This window comes from Rhinoderma darwinii, chromosome 6 (genome assembly GCF_050947455.1).
Source record: "Rhinoderma darwinii isolate aRhiDar2 chromosome 6, aRhiDar2.hap1, whole genome shotgun sequence".
NCBI lineage: Eukaryota > Metazoa > Chordata > Amphibia > Anura > Rhinodermatidae > Rhinoderma > Rhinoderma darwinii.
In genome coordinates this window covers 9391673-9414320 of record NC_134692.1, presented here as the reverse complement: position 1 = coordinate 9414320, position 22648 = coordinate 9391673, and the positions used below count along the sequence as shown (strand labels likewise).

At 39.0% G+C, this 22648-nt stretch overlaps 1 protein-coding gene across 1 annotated transcript; it reads right to left on the bottom strand.

The window, feature by feature from the left end:
• Nucleotides 1–393: 393 nt before the first annotated feature.
• On the bottom strand, nt 394–22259 carry IGFBP5 (insulin like growth factor binding protein 5). Its single transcript, XM_075831049.1, has 4 exons — nt 21363–22259; nt 5700–5917; nt 5481–5600; nt 394–1448 (listed from the first exon to the last, which is right to left on the bottom strand). The coding sequence occupies exons 1-4, from the start codon at nt 21691–21693 to the stop codon at nt 1317–1319; spliced, it is 801 nt and encodes a 266-aa protein (XP_075687164.1). The 5' UTR covers nt 21694–22259; the 3' UTR covers nt 394–1316.
• Between the last annotated feature and the right edge of the window lie 389 nt (nt 22260–22648).

Here is a 22648-nt window from a genome sequence, read left to right as displayed (position 1 = left end):
CAACTAGGAGATCGACTCAACGAAACAAAAAGTTGCAGCTTATAGCTTATCTTTTTCAACAAACTATTGAAACGTCATCAAGAAAAAAAAAAAAAAAAAAACAACAAAAACAGCACCAATATCTACTTTAGTGCCCGATTACCCTCTAATTAGTGAAAAGGAACCTGGACCAGCGGGTGAAGCCTTCAACAAAAACATGAAGCTGATACAAAGGGCAATTTATAAAAATGGGCAAATAATAGTTGGCAAGATGCTTTGGCAGATACAGGAGAGGGGTGGGGGGATAATATTTTAACAATATCTTGCTACTACAGAAATAGAAGCAAAAAAAATATAGGATTTTTTTTCCCCTAAAATATATATATATAGTTATATATATTAAAAATGTCTCAGTTTTTCTGATAAGGCGATCCTGGAGGGATTCTCTACAGACCCAGCTGTGATCGAATATCTAAGTGACCCTGTATAGATTTTAATGGCACAAATAAAACAGGGTCTTTGTGAAGAGTAAAACTGGCAACAGGAGCCATCAAGTGACAAGGAGTCGATGCGAAGGGAACGGATAACAATCATTTTCTACATATGGAGTGCATTTTCACAAGTGTCCTGTGCCCGTCAAAAAAAAAAAAGAAATAAAATTCAAAAAGTAAAGTGACAGGTTAGCGATTTCTAGAGCTTCAGTCAGTGATAATCCAGCCAGAATATCACCGCCTCAAGGTCTCCTCCACATCCAGAATGACTGGAGACGTGGATGAGGTGCGAGGTGTGTACATGCTGGAGCGGATGACCAATTGGTCATCTCTTGGTGGGACAAGCCCATTGGGTTACGTGAATCATATGGAAACAAAAATAAATATTTTTGTGAACATACAGATTTCAAAAATAGTCTACATGTGCTAGGACTTCAGTCAACACCAGAACAGGGACAGCATGGAGCCAACTTGAGCTTATGGGCCTTTCCCCATTGTCAAAAACCAAAAAATAAAATAATTAAAAAGCAACAGAGCTTCTCATTCTACTCTAGAAAAACATTCTCCTTCTCTGTTGCCTCGAGCTTTACACTGTGTTTTTTTTTTATATATAGAAGTTCTCCTTTCCTCGGCTTCTTCATCATTGTCTTTTCTGTTTTCAGATCTATCTTCTGAAGTTTTCAAGATTTTTTTTGATTCTTTTTTTGCTTTTGCCGATGAGATGAGGAAAAAAATAAAATAAAAAATAAAATAGAGAAATCCTTTTGGACATCCCAAGACAAAGTAACAAAAAAAAATCACAAGTGATCACGTCCATCCAGCCATCGTAGGTCAACGAGCGGGGAATCATTCAATGTTGCTACTGTCAAAGCTGTGGCACTGCAGGTCACCGGTGGCATAGTCACTGCCTGGAAGCTTAAGTCCGTACTTGTCTACACACCAGCAGATTCCACGTTTACGACCTCTGGAGGGTTTGCACTGTCAGAAGGAAAAAAATAATATTGTTAGAGTATTTCAATGTATAAACAGGAATAGGTTTTTCTGGACAGCAGCTTGACACAGTGTTCATAGAATACCTAGCTCTTTCCACAATCATTCTGGGACCTGCCACTTTGCTCCATTGACTATAATCACAACACAATGGTCATTGCACATGGCAAAAATGTAGATACAGACCGTGTGCAGTGGCACATAAATTTGGAACCATAAGCAGTCTAATTACTATAATACTGCCCCCTATGTACAAGAGTATAACTACTATAATACTGCCCCCTATATACAATAATATAACTACTATAATACTGCCTCCTATATACAAGAATATAACTACTATAATACTGCTCCTATATACAAGAATATTACTACTAGAATACTGACCCTATATACAAGAATATGACTACTATAATACTGCTCCTATATACAGGAATATAACTACTATAATACTGCCTCCTATATACAAGAATATAACTACTATAATACTGCCCCTATATACAAGAATATAACTACTATAATACTGCCCCCTATATACAAGAATATAACTACTATAATACTGCCTCCTATATACAAGAATATAACTACTATAATACTGCTCCTATATACAAGAATATAACTACTATACTACTGCCCTATATACAAGAATATAACTACTATAATACTGCCCCTATATACAAGAATATAACTACTATAATACTGCCCCCTATATACAAGAATATAACTACTATAATACTGCTCCCTATATACAAGAATATAACTACTATAATACTGCCTCCTATATACAAGAATATAACTACTATAATACTGCTCCCTATATACAAGAATATAACTACTATAATACTGCCTCCTATATACAAGAATATAACTACTATAATACTGCTCCTATATACAAGAATATAACTACTATAATACTGCCCCTATATACAAGAATATAACTACTATAATACTGCCCCTATATACAAGAATATAACTACTATAATACTGCCCCCTATATACAAGAATATAACTACTATAATACTGCCCCTATATACAAGAGTATAACTACTATAATACTGCTCCTATATACAAGAATATAACTACTATAATACTTCTCCCTATATACAAGAATATAACTACTATAATACTGCTCCTATATACAGGAATATAACTACTATAATACTGCCCCCTATATACAAGAATATAACTACTATAATACTGCCCCCTATATACAAGAATATAACTACTATAATACTGCCCCCTATATACAAGAATATAACTACTATAATACTGCCCCCTATATACAAGAATATAGCTACTATAATACTGCCCCCTATATACAAGAATATAACTACTATAATACTGCCCCCTATATACAAGAATATAACTACTATAATACTGCTGCTATATACAAGAATATAACTACTATTATACTGCTCCTATATACAAGAATATAACTACTATAATACTGCCCCCTATATACAAGAATATAACTCCTATAATACTGCCTCCTATATACAAGAATATAACTACTATAATACTGCCCCCTATATACAAGAATATAACTACTATAATACTGCTCCTATATACAAGAATATAACTACTATAATACTGCCCCCTATATACAAGAATATAACTACTATAATATTGCCCCTATATACAAGAATATTACTACTATAATACTGCCCCTATATACAAGAATATAACTACTATAATACTGCCCTTATATACAAGAATAGAACTACTATAATACTGCCCCTATATACAAGAATATAACTACTATAATACTGCTCCTATATACAAGAATATAACTACTATAATACTGCTCCCTATATACAAGAATATAACTACTATAATACTGCCCTTATATACAAGAATATAACTACTATAATACTGCTCCTATATACAAGAATATAACTACTATAATACTGCTCCCTATATACAAGAATATAACTCCTATAATACTGCCTCCTATATACAAGAATATAACTACTATAATACTGCCCCCTATATACAAGAATATAACTACTATAATACTGCTCCTATATACAAGAATATAACTACTATAATACTGCCCCCTATATACAAGAATATAACTACTATAATATTGCCCCTATATACAAGAATATTACTACTATAATACTGCCCCTATATACAAGAATATAACTACTATAATACTGCCCTTATATACAAGAATAGAACTACTATAATACTGCCCCTATATACAAGAGTATAACTACTATAATACTGCTCCTATATACAAGAATATAACTACTATAATACTTCTCCCTATATACAAGAATATAACTACTATAATACTGCTCCTATATACAGGAATATAACTACTATAATACTGCCCCCTATATACAAGAATATAACTACTATAATACTGCCCCCTATATACAAGAATATAACTACTATAATACTGCCCCCTATATACAAGAATATAACTACTATAATACTGCCCCCTATATACAAGAATATAGCTACTATAATACTGCCCCCTATATACAAGAATATAACTACTATAATACTGCCCCCTATATACAAGAATATAACTACTATAATACTGCTGCTATATACAAGAATATAACTACTATTATACTGCTCCTATATACAAGAATATAACTACTATAATACTGCCCCCTATATACAAGAATATAACTCCTATAATACTGCCTCCTATATACAAGAATATAACTACTATAATACTGCCCCCTATATACAAGAATATAACTACTATAATACTGCTCCTATATACAAGAATATAACTACTATAATACTGCCCCCTATATACAAGAATATAACTACTATAATATTGCCCCTATATACAAGAATATTACTACTATAATACTGCCCCTATATACAAGAATATAACTACTATAATACTGCCCTTATATACAAGAATAGAACTACTATAATACTGCCCCTATATACAAGAATATAACTACTATAATACTGCTCCTATATACAAGAATATAACTACTATAATACTGCTCCCTATATACAAGAATATAACTACTATAATACTGCCCTTATATACAAGAATAGAACTACTATAATACTGCCCCTATATACAAGAATATAACTACTATAATACTGCCCCTATATACACGAATATAACTACTATAATACTGCCTCCTATATACACGAATATAACTACTATAATACTGCTTTTATATACAAGAATATAACTACTATAATACTTCTCCTATATACAAGAATAGAACTACTAGAATACTGCCCCTATATACAAGAATATAACTACTATAATACTGCCCCTATATACAAGAATATAACTACTATAAAACTGCCCCTATATACAAGAATATAACTACTATAATACTGCTCCTATATACAAGAATATAACTACTATAATACTGCCCCTATATACAATAATATAACTACTATAATACTGCTCCTATATACAAGAATATAACTACTATATTACTGCCCCCTATATACAAGAATATAACTACTATAATACTGCCTCCTATATACACGAATATAACTACTATAATACTGCTTCTATATACAAGAATATAACTACTATACTTCTCCTACATACAAGAATATAACTACTATAATACTGCCCCTATATACAAGAATATAACTACTATAAAACTGCCCCCTATATACAAGAATATAACTACTATAATACTGCTCCTATATACAAGAATATAACTACTATAATACTGCCCCTATATACAATAATATAACTACTATAATACTGCTCCTATATACAAGAATATAACTACTATATTACTGCCCCCTATATACAAGAATATAACTACTATAATGCTGCTCCTATATACAAGAATATAACTACTATAATACTGCCCCCTATATACAAGAATATAACTACTATAATACTGCCCCCTATATACAAGAATATAACTACTATAATACTGCTCCTATATACACGAATATAACTACTATAATACTGCTCCCTATATACAGGAATATAACTACTGATTAATCTGCATCTTAGCCATTATATATTGATTAATCTTACACTTATATTTTATATTCATGACTTACTTGTTTTCTCTTGAAGAATCCTTTTCGATCACAGTTGGGAATATAGAAAGCTCTGGGGTACACACGATGTGACACCTTCATGTCCTGCATGACAGTTTCCATTTGTCTACGGCAGGGGCCCTGAAAAAAACGTCATCTATTAGAGCGTGCAGTAAATGGAGTGGACATCTCATGGTTCTTCAGGCAGAGTTCTTCAGCCAGTGGGATCTGTGGACTTACCAATTCAGACTCAATGCTGTACTCCGGAGAGGAGAGAGTCTGCGCCTTGTTCTCCACTGGCACGATCTTGGAAGCGGACTGCTTCTTCCGCTGATGAATTTTTAGAGCCCTGTGTTTCTGCTCGGAGACTGCAGGAACGACTTTACGGGAGCTTTGCTTTTGGTGGTAATGGTCTTCAGTCTCGGATGTTGTTGGATCTTCCTCTCTCGACTCTCTGTCTGCAAGAAAATGGATTACAAAGTCACGATTATGGGTTTTGGAGCGGCATAGGCCAATAGTAGAATAAAACATTATATAGATAAGCAGATAGCGATATCCAGTCATGAGGTTTGTTGAATGAGAAGAACTAAAATCCGCGGGATGTGCCTAAAGACTCGGAAAATCCCACCATGACGACACAAGTAGACTCATAGCCGACCTAGTACAGGAGAGTCTTCCTCCTTCATTGCCCTCAGTTCAGTGGCACTTGTGACTTGAGTTGATGACTTGGTAATCTGAGGCAGGTTGGTTGCTAGGAACATTAGAAGCCTGTGGTTGTTAGGCAGAGTATCGATAGCAACCAGACTGTCAGACCTGTCTCAGCTCAAAGATGTATGGTTCCTGCGGTGACAGCAGGGAAAACGAAAAGTAGCTTGGCAGCAGTCTGACCATGCCAGCTCCCATCTCAGCATGTATTAAAGAGTTTGTCCAGGATCAGACATACAGCGCCACACCTGTCCACATGTTGTGTGTAGTATTGCAGCTCAGCCCCATTTACTTCAATAGAACTGAGCTGCAATACCAGACACAACCCATGGACTGGGGTTGCGCTGTCCCTGGAAGAAAGCAGCCATGTTTTTCTCAAATCCTCTAGAACTCTTTAATGAACTTTTACAATACCTAGGACCTTCTTAAGTGATTAATTCTGTACCCAAAAAGTTGATATTGAATGAGCTTAAAAAAACAAAAAAGAAAATCTTCTAGTTGATATAGCTTAAAAAAAACCCAACCCTGATATGTCTGGTTACACAGTCCCCATAGCTTAATAATATATGTATATTTATAGAATTATCCTTTATATATAGAATCATCTGGACACCGTGCAGAGAAGGTTTTCATCCACCGTGATCCCGGCCTCAGTGGAGCTTACAATCTAAATTTCCCCACAATTTGACGTGAGCACGCGCTTCTTGGAAGTCGAATAATCTCATAATACAATTTTTTGAACTTTGGAAAAAACCCAAACAAATTTCGGGAGAACTTAGAAGCCTGAGGCATTCAGTGACCGGACTCATGGCTCCCGCACTGCTGTACATGATCTCTAGGCACAAAAAGTTTATTCAAAAACAGCATCCAAAGCCGATACCACTAGAGGGAGACAGACCCTTACTTTACACCACCCTGTCTCAGCCGTTGTCCTGTATGTAACATAAACCCTGTGTTTTAACTTCGCTTTATTACCCTCCTCAAGAACAAGTCATTTTATTGGCAAAGAATTCATCTAGAAGAATGAGAACATTTTGAAAACCATTAAGGTTGTCCAGTTTTGGTCCCTGGACTGTGCACAAATTTGGCCTCAATTGGACTAAAGATATCCCTTTGTGCCTCATATCCTATATTTTTAGCTTTTACAAGGGACAACCCAACCTCTGCCAAGACCTGTGATGTCACATTGGACTTCCATATGTATTGCTCGGACATGCCGGTAAGATGATCTGCCCATATAGATACACCCATTGTGAAGGCCACTGGTCATACTCAGCTCAATTTTCCTGACTTATCGATGACTGACAATCAATCAATGGGGAGGGTGGGGGGTGTTGTGAGCACTTCGAACAGTTGGAACCTATCAAAACCAACATAAAATACTCTTTCGTGGTCATTCAATCAAGTATTTGAATTCTATTCTGTGAAGTTTTTACACGGTTTTTGAGAAAGATACGAGTAGGGTTGGACTGGCCCGCTGGAGGAACTCAGGCTTTGAATGGATCCCGAAGGTCCAGCAGAAGACATCCCAATTTAGAGCCGACTGAAAACCAATTCCTTCCCAGTAGGGTGCGTTATACTCCGAGCCAACTGGCATATTAATGGAGAATATCAGCAATTTTTTGGCTAACAGATATCCAATGTCCATGGTCATCTTATAGACGCCTCATAATTTTTTCCCATGGATCCTTTTATGGCATATTAATTTCAATGGTGGACTAGCCATTAAGGAATCTGAAAAAGCTGGGTAAAAACCCCTATAGGAGCCATAAAGAAGGACAAATTGATTGTTACCCAGGAAATGGGGGACTAAAATTTTTGCAAATAAGATCATTTATTTTTTATTTAATAGGGGAATACACCTATTATTCAATAACGGCCTGATTTTTACAACAATAAAGCCAGGATGTAGATTAATTAAATGGTCTATGTATTAATAGAAAAATGTAAAAAATAAATAAATAAAAAAAAAAGCATTAGAAGACCAGCAGGACTCAATGTTAATATCCTACAGCCAGACGCGGACTATTGCGGAACCGCCACAATCATGTTGTAAGACAATATTTAAAGATTGGATTAAGAGTCTCTGCCGCTAGATTAGTGTTCCCATCATAAACTGGAGACACCCCTCCCAACTTTCCATTCTCTTGTCACCATGACCTTGCGGTCAGCTATTCAATGCATTCTGAAAAGACCGATGACATTCACACAGCCTTAAGTATCCAATTCTGCACCACTACCCCAATCACAAAGCCCAGCAAAAACAAAACACAATTACGGCCCGTTCCATAGACCTGCTCCTTTATGCTATGAGGTGCAGTGTTAACATGGGGGTCAGCACGGTGAGTGGCACAGAAGCCAGCTATAATGGAGATGACACTCAAGAAGTAAACATCGGTCTGCATTCCCTCATGTCCACCTGGACTCCCCAGACAAGTAACCACAGCTGCTGCCCACAGGCCGGACATCTGCTCATCAGTCTGCAGGCTCAGCTACCTGCTGCTATGAAATGCGTGGGTTCCCAGGGCTCGTAGACTCCATGATGTCATCATGACGGCAGCACAAGGCGACTTCCTTCAGTGATACTTTAGTTACATTTCTTTTCAGAATTAAACTGGCTTCTACAAATCCCACCCAAACTGCTCAAGTCCATGAACAGCTGGCCACCAGCCATGATTCACCAACAATCCAATGTCTATGTGGCCTGTCACACAGTCCTGAAGCATGCCCTGATAGTCTGCCACCCCTCACCCCCACTAAAATACACGTGCACTATACTCAGAGCCAACATGGAGGAATCAGCGCAATTTGTTTTGTCTAACAGAAAACGAATGTCTATGGTCATCTTATAGACACCTTCGAGGGTCTTCCCATGAATACCTTCTATGGCCTATCCCCTAGATAATGGAACGTGCTTACTCAGCTGGTGCATCTGGTTCACCTCCCAAAAAGACTTTCATTGAGTGAGGAATCTAGTGGGAACGGGGACCGAGCCGCACCTCCCTTCTCAGGATTGGTAGGAGATTTGAGAGGTCAGATAAATATGATCTGCCAGAGAACTTATCCCACGAAGATTAATATGTTTATGTAAATAAAGCAGCAAATTATAAATCAAATTTTGTATTTAAACTCATAACAAAAGTGATCCAGTGAAGAGTTATGACATTTACTTAAGCCAGTATGGCGCTACCTAGTTTTAAAAGTATATAGCAATGTTAGGGATCTGCCAGGTACTACGTCTAGGTATACTCCTGGGATTAATCAATCCACACCTGAGGCCAGACCTGTTAGACTGACACCGGCTCCCACCAACCAGGGTGGCAGGCTCAGGAGTGGGAGAGCCTATCGCGGCCTGGTCAGTCGGAGTTAGCTCCGCCCCCTGTCCTTTATTACCTGCCGTGTTCTCTTCCTCAGTGCTTGTAATTCTTCTGGATTCCTGGCCCCGCTGCTGCTTGCTCCAGCCTGCTTCTGCCGTGCTTCTGCCTTGCTGCAGTTCCGCTTAACCTGCTTCGCTTTGCCCCTGGCTTGCTTCCTTCTCCATGCTCACGTTGGTATACTCCACTTCATCCTGGTCCTGACTATTCATTCACCGCTCCGTTTTCTCGCGGCGTTCCGTGGGCTACTGCCCCTTCCCTTGCGTGTTCCCGGTTTGTTCTCCCGTGCACTTAGACAGCGTAGGGACCGCCGCCCAGTTGTACCCCGTCGCCTAGGGCGGGTCGTTGCAAGTAGGCAGGGACAGGGCGGTGGGTAGATTAGGGCTCACTTTCCCTTCACCTCCTTCCTGCCATTACAAGCAATGTGCAGATCCATCTAATGAGCCGAGTGCTGGTGGACATGCATGCCCAGACACTCTCCTCAGAGCCAGGTTTCTGCATAGTAATCTTTTGTTCACTGCAGAGCAGCCAATAGAATTAGCTTTCTGGCCTGCTTGTCAGGGAAGGAGCAGAGCCTCTGCAGTAGCATGGCAGCAAAAAAGAGGAAACCCCTTCTTCTCAGCTTGTTATAAACTGTAAAGCTGGATTGGAAAGTAAGAAGGGACTTTAATGTCAGCTGCCAGAGGGAGGAGACAGATGCTGACAGAGCCCCTCCCCCAGCAGCACAGATTAGCAGAAGCACCAAGGAGGACACAGGAAAGCAAAAGATGAGGTTTTACTTTTGCTACAAACACTGCAAATTCATTTTAAACAGCTATTAACAGCATTTCTGGACTTTTTGTATGAAAAGGATTTATGGGATAACTCTTTTAAGGATGTGCTTAGGACTGGAGCGCTACATTGACCTCGGCCATGGGCTAAGCAGTAGGGGGTGTTGTGCAAAGCAGAATTCTACAAAAATGCATCAATCAATGCTCCCATGATGCAATAGCTGCCAAAAGTTACTGTTGACTGCAACTTTTACGTAACTCGACACCATAGTAGCAAAGACTTCACCCCACAGATGACTACAGAAATGACATGGCCATAACATGAGGCAGAGGAACTGAATTGCTATTGAGGAACGGGAGGAGAAGGTGGTGGCAGGAGGGACTACAATTTTTGCCTGAAATTTGACTTGTAGCAATCATTTTCCATTGACGACTGGCACATTTGTGTTATCCTGGTTATGCATTAATTTCATCCCCCTAATTGTGCCATGTAAATATTATTGGATCACAAGGTGGATGGTCACAGAATTGTAGCGTGTAAACCCCAAGTCTTGCCACTAAGATAAGTGGAATATTGATTTGTAGCGTTGGGAATTGATACAATGTTTCAACCTCCAGTCCACAATTTGCACGGATCAGGTTTAAATACAAATTTGTTAGTTCCCCCAAACTTCAGAGCTTCTGCCAGTTGCATCCTGCCGCGTTTTCCATCATTCCCGTTGGTTTACCATTGGCAGAACCTCTGAAGTAAACACAATGCCCATAAATCCTGGCTTGGAGCGCTGCATTAACACTAGGATGTGGTCTCTCGCTCTCTCGGTTTCAAATTCGAAAACACTCAAGATTCCTTCTTCTCCGATCACAAACCCTTTAGTTGCCAGAGGGACTGCAGTGCATTGGATTTATGGCACCTCTGGGAGAGAATGGGTGAAGCCACAGTTGGTCCTCTATTACACAACCGTGACCCCGACCAGAGACAAGTAACCTTGTTACACGTGCAGCCATGAGGCACACAATCCCCCCTTGTTCAGGACCTGGCCTCCATTCGCAATTACGTGTTGAAAAGCATGGACTGTTTGAGACATACAGGATTTGTCTAGCTTTACATGGGAGTCAGAGTAATAGCCTGTGTGTTCTGGCTTCTAACCAGTTCCAAGCCTCCATTTGTAAGCCCGTAGCTCTGCTTGGCACCCCCTACCCACAGCATTTTTATTTGACTCCAAAATTAGGGGGGGGGGGGTCACCATGGCCAGATGCACTAGCCTTACAAAACACTTTTGAGAAAATCCCTAACCCTAGCGCTTGGTCCTTCTAGTAAATCGGTTATATTGGAATTTAAGCAGTGTGTAGTTATGGACTAATGGATATACGGATGTAGCAGGGTTGACTTTGTCATTGAGGTTTTTTTTTTAGGGTGGAGTGACCCCCTTCAATTTTGTTGCCACAATTTTGCAATAATTTCAGCATAAAAAAAAAAGCACTAGCAAAAAAGACAGGGGAATTGGGCCAAGGGTCACACTGTCCTAATCCCCGACAAGGGATAAAGGGACAAGACATGAGGGCAAACAAGCATTGAAGTCCCCCTGATCCGGTGTGAACCAGCACCAGATGGAACCTATTTTAATCTCACTTTAGGTATCCCCCTAGTCTGAATCTTCCCTAAAAAAGAAGGATTTATTAGGTCCTCCCATAGAGATCTTGTTACGGGTTTCCCGGCATTGCACAGTTCTTGACATGGTCCTTGAAGGTCTTTCCTGAGGGTTCTCTGGTTCTAATGTATACATATCTCTGATCATCGTACCCCGTGATTGGATCATACCATCTCTGTTCCATCTATTGTATCTGCTCTCGGTAGATGAATTGTAACTTTAGGATCATTGTTCCCCTGTGGAAGGAGAAATGGGAACCTCAAGAACAAAATAGCAAAGATCGGTCCATGTTCTATCCCGGTTAAAATCACTTAGTAACTGAATGTGGACAAAAAGATAGTAAAAGCCTCACTTACACCTGACGGGTCATCACTGGAGACGCTAGAAGACAAGACAGTCAATCAGTCAAGATGTGACTTCTGTTTTGCCCTGGGCGACGACAGAATTTAACTAACTTAAAGCGCCTGTACAGGGTGAGAAAAAGCAGTTACTAGGAGAAACAGCGCCACACCTGTCCACGGGTTGTGTTTGGTATTGCAGCTGATCTCCATTGAAGTGGATGGAGCTGAGCTACAATACTACACACAACCTGTGGATAAGTGTGGCACTGTTTTTGGAAGAAAACAACTATGTCTTTCTAATTATGGACAACCCCTTTAAGTAGTCATATTGGGGGACAGAACAGAAGCACAAGTTATAAAAAAAAAAAATCCAAGTACAACCTATACTAAATTTCAGATGTTCGGACATAGAAACTTGAGGATTTCCTTCAGTTTGGATACACTAATGACAGAATATTTTCGTCAGTGGGAGCCCAGGAGTTGGCATCGCTAGAATAAAGGACTCTTCTGAAGACCGTGCCCATTTCATGTTGACGTTGCTCCAATAAAACCCAATGGGGCCGAAACACAACTATGGGAGCTCCATCTGGGTTTAGTTCAGAGGGGTTTGGAGATGGGGAGATCTTCAAGTCCAGGATTCATGGCGCTCCTAAGACTGTCGGGTAGACTTTGTTCTACCATTTATAACGGTTCCATCTTACTGAACCCCACCATTGGAAACTTGGTGTTCTTTTAGTCATGTTTTAGCACTTTGAGAGTCCACTTTTTTAGTGGAACTGATGATTGTACTCATGGATCTTCAGTATTAGTTATGCATTTGGCTATGGAACCTTGAGTCTTGTGACTCTCAAATAAAATAAAGTACGAGACTATATATATATATATTCCACCCCTTGAGTTAACTTGCAGATGTTCCCGAGTTGATGGAAGGAGCGCGCAGCGAATCCTCCTTGCCATGGACTAGATTATCAGTGCAGTTTTTAAATAGCCTGTGTGACAGCTCAGGGGTCAGGTCACTGGGATGAAATCAAGTAGACTCATCTCTGTATGTCGAATTTCACCATGGATCTCAGCTGTGGAAACATGACCTCTGTAGTATCGGAGAGACTCTCAAACAAAAATCAGGCCTCAATTGTCTTCTCTGCATACACACCTGCTACACTACAGCCCCCTCCACCCCCATCTGCAAACACCCGCACTCATGACCAGTCATCCTGCAACATAAGCAATAAGCCGTCAGGCTATTTATTGCCCCAGGAGCCCAGGGCTCTCCAGTGAAAAGCCTTTCCCTCCAGCAGTCATAGAAAGGGCAGAGCAGGTGCAAGAACCTGTATCTCCTCAGCTGCTGGACTAGAAGTCCCATAAAGAAAAAAATAGTCACTGCCAAATCACGCTTTATAACCGTATCCATCCAATACATGCAGCGGAGGCAGCTGTGATATAAAAAACAACAATATTGTATAGAATGCACCCCATTTATCCTTCAAGTCTAGTGAGATACGAGGTACTCTGAACCCCCAACCTCGGCCATGTCAGTAATTGACTGAAAAGTTAAAGTGACCGCCTCTAAAAAATGTTCACGTTTTTAAAGTGTGGATGACGTGTTGTAGAGTTCTTCTTACTGGTTAAAATCAGGAGTCTTCCAGTTCTGGGGGATACTTTGTTTTAAAGTTATTGCAGTATTGGAGCTTGCCCCGTTGCAGCTGGGGGCGCTATTGCATGGATGTTTATATAAATTATTTGCTGCCAGTTGTGGTGGAAACTAGTACTGCAAGTGACCAATTACCAAGTATATTCATAATCCCCCAAAAAGATTCCCTCATATTGTCGTCCCGCTAATTGACCCTAATTGGCCAATATTACTGTAATGCTATAATCTGGGAAAATGAATACAGCCTATAACAAAGACCACTAGTAGAATTAATATCTTAATACAACCAGTATATACACATTCATGTCTATATGCCCCATCACCAGTTGTGTTCATTTCAACTCATGGTAATAGGGAAGGGTCCACGGGGAAGGGGGTGAAGTTAGTAACATAACCTATATAATCATCTGTGGTCGTCCGCACCAAGAATAGAGAGCCTAGGATTAGCGGAATCTTGTTATTATGGGGAGATTTTGCTCCATGTTTTATATAATAATATTGGCTATGATTAGATTACATCAGCTGAAGAACAATGGCGGCCGTCTGCTAGAGCAATACGAATAGGAATGTCAATAACATAGGCTGGATCAGGACAGGCAGGGGTTAAACCACAGGGCTCCGCATACAAATCCCTGTCTCTCCTTTGGAACTTATCTCATTATCATTTTTTGTCCTGACACAGCAGTTTCTGCACCCCCGCCCCCCACACACCTCATTCTTTCAAGAAAAGAGAGAGGAAAAAAAAAAAAAAAAAAAAAGGAGTGCAGACCATTAACCCTATACTGTGCTACCCTATATAATACAGCCCACACTGTGCTCCTCTACATAATACAGTCTATACTGTGCTCCCCTACATAATACAGCCCACACGGTGCTACCCTATATAATATAGTCCACACTGTGCTCCCCAACATAATGCAGCCTACATGGTGCTCCCCTACATAATGCAGCCTACACGGTACTCCGCTATATAATACAGCCTATACTGTACTCCCTTACATAATACAGCCTACACTGTGCGCTCCCCTACATAATATAGCCTACATGGTGCTCCCCTACATAATGCAGCCTATACTGTGCTGCCCTATATAATACAGCCTATACCGCACGCTCCTGTATAAGATGCAGCCTATACTGTGCTCCTCTAAAGAATACAACCGGTACTGTGCTCCCCTATAGAATACAACCGGTACTGTGCTCCCCTATAGAATACAGCCGTCACTGTGCTCCCCTATAGAATACAACCGGTACTGTGCTCCCCTATAGAATACAACCGGTACTGTGCTCCCCTATAGACTACAACTGGTACTGTGCTCCCCTATAGAATACAGCCTACACTGTGCTCCCCTATAAAATGCAGCAATGAAAGGTGTTTTCCCCACTTCTTTCCTTAAGCGATGGTGGGGACCCTACCCCAAATTCTTACTCCCAATTGGCTGGTCCAGGATCCCAAGTGGTGAGAGGTAAGCACGTGGCTATGGCTAGTAAACAGTGGTCACACAATATCTAGCTGCAGAGCGTTGCGTCACTACACAATACCGAACATGCAACTCAAGTCGTGTACATCTTTTTTCTCCTTTTGACCTCTGAAATACCAAAAGTTCACAGGAAATTACATAAAATTACATAATATCATTCAAAATCATTGTGGTCACACAACTACCATTATGGTCAATAAGACGTACGGCCACGGTGACCTTATCATTACGTAATACTCGTTCTTCACAGTCACTGAATTTTGATTTTAGTTCAACTTTTTTAAAACCTTCTTTTATATTGCTAAAGGGTTTCTAGACCCTCATCACTGTATACTCCAATGCAGGTTTTGATGTATCCACATAGAATTACCCTAGGCCGTATGCGTGGAGTTGGCCAAATAGTAAACTATCCCTTTAAGAGAGAAAATCTGACATATATGTGGCTAATGCTTATTTATTTAATGACAGGCCGGAAAGAAGGGACTTCATATAAAAAGTTATAGAGATATGTAAAGTTTATGTGTAACACAATGTTCATGCTACTAACACTCCTCACGTCTCTGGAGGAGAAGGAGTTAATAAAATATATAAAAAAAGAAAAAATCAAGTAAAGAACAAGTTAAACGTCTTATGTATAATTTTCCCATCAAATCTTTAGTTTTGGCAAACACTTGACTAATCCTTGATTACTGATACAAAGTCTGAGCCCCGGGCTATATTCTGTGTTATTCAATATAAGCTCACACCACCGCAAGAAAGAAGAATATAGGGGATCCCAGTATAGACACAATAATATACACGCCAGACATGAATGACCATGAGAAAGGAGCAGTATTAAAGTAGTTATATTCTTGTATATAGGGGCAGTATTATAGTAGTTATATTCTTGTATATAGGGGCAGTAATATAGTAGTTATATTCTTGTATATAGGGAGCAGTATTATAGTAGTTATATTCTTGTATATAGGAGCAGTATTATAGTAGTTATATTCTTGTATATAGGAGCAGTATTATAGTAGTTATATTCTTGTATATAGGAGCAGTATTATAGTAGTTATATTCTTGTATATAGGAGCAGTATTATAGTAGTTATATTCTTGTATATAGGAGCAGTATTATAGTAGTTATATTCTTGTATATAGGGGGCAGTATTATAGTAGTTATATTCTTGTATATAGGGGGCAGTATTATAGTAGTTATATTCTTGTATATAGGGGGCAGTATTATAGTAGTTATATTCTTGTATATAGGAGCAGTATTATAGTAGTTATATTCTTGTATATAGGGGAAGTATTTTAGTAGTTATATTCTTGTATATAGGGGCAGTATTATAGTAGTTATATTCCTGTATATAGGGGGCAGTATTATAGTAGTTATATTCTTGTATATAGGAGGCAGTATTATAGTAGTTATATTCTTGTATATAGGAGCAGTATTATAGTAGTTATATTCTTGTATATAGGAGCAGTATTATAGTAGTTATATTCTTGTATATAGGGGCAGTATTATAGTAGTTATATTCCTGTATATAGGGGCAGTATTATAGTAGTAATATTCTTGTATATAGGGACAGTATTATAGTAGTTATATTCTTGTATATAGGGGTCAGTATTATAGTAGTTATATTCTTGTATATAGGGGCAGTATTATAGTAGTTATATTCCTGTATGTAGGGGCAGTATTATAGTAGTAATATTCTTGTATATAGGGACAGTATTATAGTAGTTATATTCTTGTATATAGGGGGCAGTATTATAGTAGTAATATTCTTGTATATAGGGACAGTATTATAGTAGTTATATTCTTGTATATAGGAGCACTAGTATAGTAGTTATATTCTTGTATATAGGGGTCAGTATTATAGTAGTTATATTCTTGTATATAGGAGCAGTATTATAGTAGTTATATTCTTGTATATAGGAGGCAGTATTACAGTAGTTATATTCTTGTACATAGGGGCAGTATTATAGTAGTTATATTCTTGTACATAGGGGGCAGTATTATAGTAGTTATATTCTTGTATATAGGGGCAGTATTATAGTAGTTATATTCTTGTATATAGGAGGCAGTATTATAGTAGTTATAGTCTTGTATATAGGGGCAGTATTATAGTAGTAATATTCTTGTATATAGGGACAGTATTATAGTAGTTATATTCTTGTATATAGGGGGCAGTATTATAGTAGTTATATTCTTGTATATAGGGGCAGTATTATAGTAGTTATATTCTTGTATATAGGAGGCAGTATTATAGTAGTTATAGTCTTGTATATAGGGGCAGTATTATAGTAGTAATATTCTTGTATATAGAGAGCAGTATTATAGTAGTTATATTCTTGTATATAGGGGGCAGTATTATAGTAGTTATATTCTTGTATATAGGAGCAGTATTATAGTAGTTATATTCTTGTATATAGGGGGCAGTATTACAGTAGTTATATTCTTGTACATAGGGGCAGTATTATAGTAGTTATATGCTTGTACATAGGGGGCAGTATTAGAGTAGTTATATTCTTGTATATAGGGGCAGTATTATAGTAGTTATATTCTTGTATATGGGGGCAGTATTATAGTAGTTATATTCTTGTATATAGGAGCAGTATTATAGTAGTTATATTCTTGTATATAGGGGGCAGAATTATAGTAGTTATATTCTTGTATATAGGGGCAGTATTATAGTAGTTATATTCTTGTATATAGGAGCAGTAGTATAGTTGTTATATTCTTGTATATAGGAGCAGTATTATAGTAGTTATATTCTTGTATATAGGGAGCAGTATTATAGTAGTTATATTCTTGTATATAGGGGCAGTATTATAGTAGTTATATTCTTGTATATAGGAGCAGTATTATAGTAGTTATATTCTTGTATATAGGGGGCAGAATTATAGTAGTAAGGGTATGTTCACACGAGGGCGTCCGTAACGGCTGAAATTACGGGGATGTTTCAGCCTGAAAACATCCCCGTAAGATCAGCCGTAACGGCATGTGCAGGCGCTTGAACGCCGCGTCAATTACGGGCGTAATTAGCGCTGCTATTCATTGGAGTCAATGAATAACGGCTCCAATTACGGCCAAAGAAGTGACAGGTCACTTCTTTGACGTGGGCGTCTATTTACGCACCGTCTTTTGACAGCGGCGCGTAAATTACGCCTCGTGTGAACAGACAAACGTCTGCCCATTGCTTTCAATGGGCAGATGTTTGTCAGCGTTATTGAGGCGCTATTTTCGGACGTAATTCGGGGCAAAAACGCCCGAATTACGTCCGTAAATAGGCCGTGTGAACATACCCTAATACTCTGGTACATAGGGGGCAGTATTATAGTAGTTATATTCTTGTATATAGGAGCAGTATTATAGTAGTTATATTCTTTTATATAGGGGGCAGTATTATAGTAGTTATATTCTTGTATATAGGAGCAGTATTATAGTAGTTATACTCTTGTACATAGGAGGCAGTATTATAGTAGTTATACTCTTGTACATAGGGGGCAGTATTATAGTAGTTATATTCTTGTATATAGGGGCAGTATTATAGTAGTTATATTCTTGTATATAGAGGGCAGTATTATAGTAGTTATATTCTTGTATATAGGGAGCAGTATTATAGTAGTTATACTCTTGTACATAGGGGGCAGTATTAGAGTAGTTACAGTAGAGCATTAAAGAGATTTAGTAGGATTATCTGTGTTGCGGTGAATATTCATTAACGTGGTTAATTTGTATGAAACGAGAAAACAAAAATCTCATGTACAATAGTGGCGCTGTTCTAATAGGGTAATGCCATGTTTGTTAAAGTACCTTGTCCAAAAACCGAGTGGAATTAAAAAAAAAATAAAAAATAAAAAATAGCAAACCATCTACAGCTGTGGTAGCATGTATATTGTGCACACCCCAAATCTTACACCCTTTTTGGTAGAGGAGAAACTCGCCATGCAGACCACCTTTTTACAGGATTATAATCGTCATAGCCAGCTCTATAATTTATATCCAGAAACTTATCCTGAAGCCTTAACAACAAGATATGAATTTATCACTCCGGCCTGAGGAATGCAGATACAACACTGCCCCTAGTGGTGGAATTGTAAAATGCAGGAGAGTTTTTTGGGTGCAGTCACATGCGGCAGATTTTGTTGCAGAAATTTCTGAGACTGAAAATCAGTTCCATTCAATGAAACTTGCAGAACCCATGCACCTGCTAAAGAAACAACCCCATCAGAAGAATAGAACGAAATTTCTGCAACAAAATCTGCCGCATGTGACTGCACCCTTAGAACAAACCGCTAACAATTTATGCGCAGCAACAATAAAAGGCGCAGTAATAGGAGCGACTCTTCTAGAAATAGAGAGTCAGGGTTGAGATTCAGATCTGAGTGTTGTCATCTGTATCCTTGACTGACACCATTCTGCTCTTTATTATACATTCAGTTACATAAGCAATGCTGTGCCAGCTATACCCAAAAAGAATTGCCGTGCTCTGCAGGGCCGCCTGCCAGCAATAATGTAGGTGGAACACTAGCTGGAAGGAGTAACCCTTTAAGTGCTGTACAACCATATGTTGCCTTCTACCGCTGAGAGTAAAACTCTACTGCAGGTATAAATTAAGTGTATTAATTCATTTCCCATTATATAAGCACCAACAGATTTCACAGTAATGTACAGAGAATGTACTCACATTATATAATAGCAAAGTATGATGGAAGTTGTTACTAAAGACATATGCCGCCCTCCCCTACCCAAAGAAGAAAAAAATTGCAATTGAAAAAAAGTTTGCCCCCACTATGTCACCCAAGTTTTTGGACAGAACCTCTAGTGCGGAGTATACAGAGAATAACATCAGGGTGACAGTCACTGGGCACATCATTTGCTGCAGTCATTGTTATGGGGGGGTCTGAGAAACATGGTTTCGCAGTAGGTTGGACCCACAGAAAGTATCATGAGCCAATTTCTATTGGGCGGGGACCCACACAGTGGATGTTTCCTAGACAAGGACACTGATAGGCGTGGACCCTCCATTCCTCCAGGGGTGTTGACCATTTTTTGGACTTCTCGCATTAACAGGTTACTAACCAGTTGTGTGTCCCACCGTACATGAAAATATACATTATTTATGGTGTGATTTTTTTTGTCCCCAAACTTGACTATATAGATTGTAACAGGTTATGGTCACAAAGGGTTAATCTCAGCCCATCTGTGTGACTGGGATGATTGTGATCACTGTATACAAGTCTCTGACGGCAAATAAATCATGTGTAAGTGGTGACAGCAGTGAACACTGCCCCCAGTCTAGCCCACAAACAGTTAAACATTTTGCAAAAAAGTCCCCCCCCCCCCCCAAACCACTCAGTCTGCAGCTTGGCAGGAGCTTTGCATTTTAGGGATTTGGATGGGAAAATCTGCAGGGACTGACAAAAAAAAATGTCATCAATGCTGCAACCTGGGAGCCATTTACTATCAGTCAGTGCAGAAATCCAGCAAACAATGACACTTAACTATTTACAATGCAAATATGAAGCATGCAAAACAAAGTGATGTCATAACCTGGGAGGATTAACCCTTCATCGTCCCAGGATATTTATACATCTGCATTCCAGAGGGGACAGTACATTCAGCAGCGGATATTTTTGGAACTCTAGAAAGTTTACAAACTAAAGAGTAAAAATAATCACTGAGAAGATAAAGTACACACGAATATTCAGGGAGATTCTGCTACATCATGTACTTGGGGGAAGGTTACAGGCTGGAATCTGTGTGGACAGAATAAAAAAAAAAGTGTTGCAAAAATACTGAAAAGAAAAATACTAAAAAGTGATTTGATTGACAGCTGTCAATCACTGCAGCCCAGCTAAGCATACAGACATGGCTGACAGGTCTGCTAGTCAGTGCAGTGAATAAACAAAAAAATAAAAATCTCAAGAAATCCAGGTGCACTTACCTATTTTGACCTGGTCCCTGTAGATCTTCTCATTGAGGCAGACCCCCCTGCCATGGAGTAGGGCATGCAATGGTTTTTCTTCACCTTGCTTAGGAAGACAGCGGAGCCCCCCAGCACAGCGCTCAGTGTACACCCCACAGGATTGTCCCTCTGCCAGGGCACAGGTCATACAGCAGCCACAGCCTGGCTCCTTCACCAGCTCACAGCCCACAGGGGTCGGTGGGCACATAGACATTGCCTTTTCGTCACAAGGCTCACAGTGCACAAAAGAGCCCAGACACTGGCAAAGCCCAAGGCACAGGGTCAGGATGAAGCAGACAGACAGAATCATTGTATAGGAGAGCTGGGGAGGGGGTGCAAAGTGCTCCAAATACTTAAAATAAGGGGGTGTCCCTGCAAAATAATCCAAAAATGCCAACAATCAGCAATGCAGTCTCTTCACTGGCACAAAATAGGGATGCACTGTAATATTGTGTGCAAAAAATGCAAAGTGCTTACAGCCAGGTAGCTGCTGCTGTCCTCATGCACACAAATCAGCAGTCACTTGGAAGAATACCTGTTGCTGCAGCCAAGTCTATGGTGCAAAGTGTGCAACAGCTTAGGAAAAAAAATCGAAATAAAAGATATATGTGTTATAGATCACAAGCTTCTCTCCTTGTGTTTCATGCACAGTAATCCAGTAATATTGCTGCAGAAAGTGTCCTGCAAAATCCTGGAAATTCCTCAAATCCTGCAAAAAAATAAATAAAAAAAAATTATATAGAAAAAGCCTTTATCTTGCTAAACCTGCAGCCTGATTAAATCTTTACTAGAATTCCCCAAAAATGTGAAAAAGGGGAAAAAAACGCAAAGAAGTCAGAAGGAAAAAAATACTTTGTAAATCTCCCAACAGTTGTACCCTGCAGAACTTTCTAAAGAGACTGATTACTGAGAAGCAAGCTGTCTTTTAAATAGACTACTCCTGGCTGCCTGCCAGCCTTAAACTGCAATTCGATATCACGACAGCCAGGCTGAATAGCTGCCAGTAACCAGGCAATATAGTAGAGCATAATATGACCAGGTCTCTCATTGTGGATTAACCCCTTGTTCCCTGCAGCTGAGGAGCGAACAATGAGACAACAAGCAGCTCGCTGACTTTAAGATCTAAACTTTTTTTTTTCTCCCTTTTAACCACCAAACTTCTCAGACCCCCCCCCCCTCCCTGGAGTCTTTCTCTTTTCATAAGAAAGTTTCTTAGAAATCACTGAACTGTTTTATGAGAGCAGAAAGTTTTCATAAACTTGTAA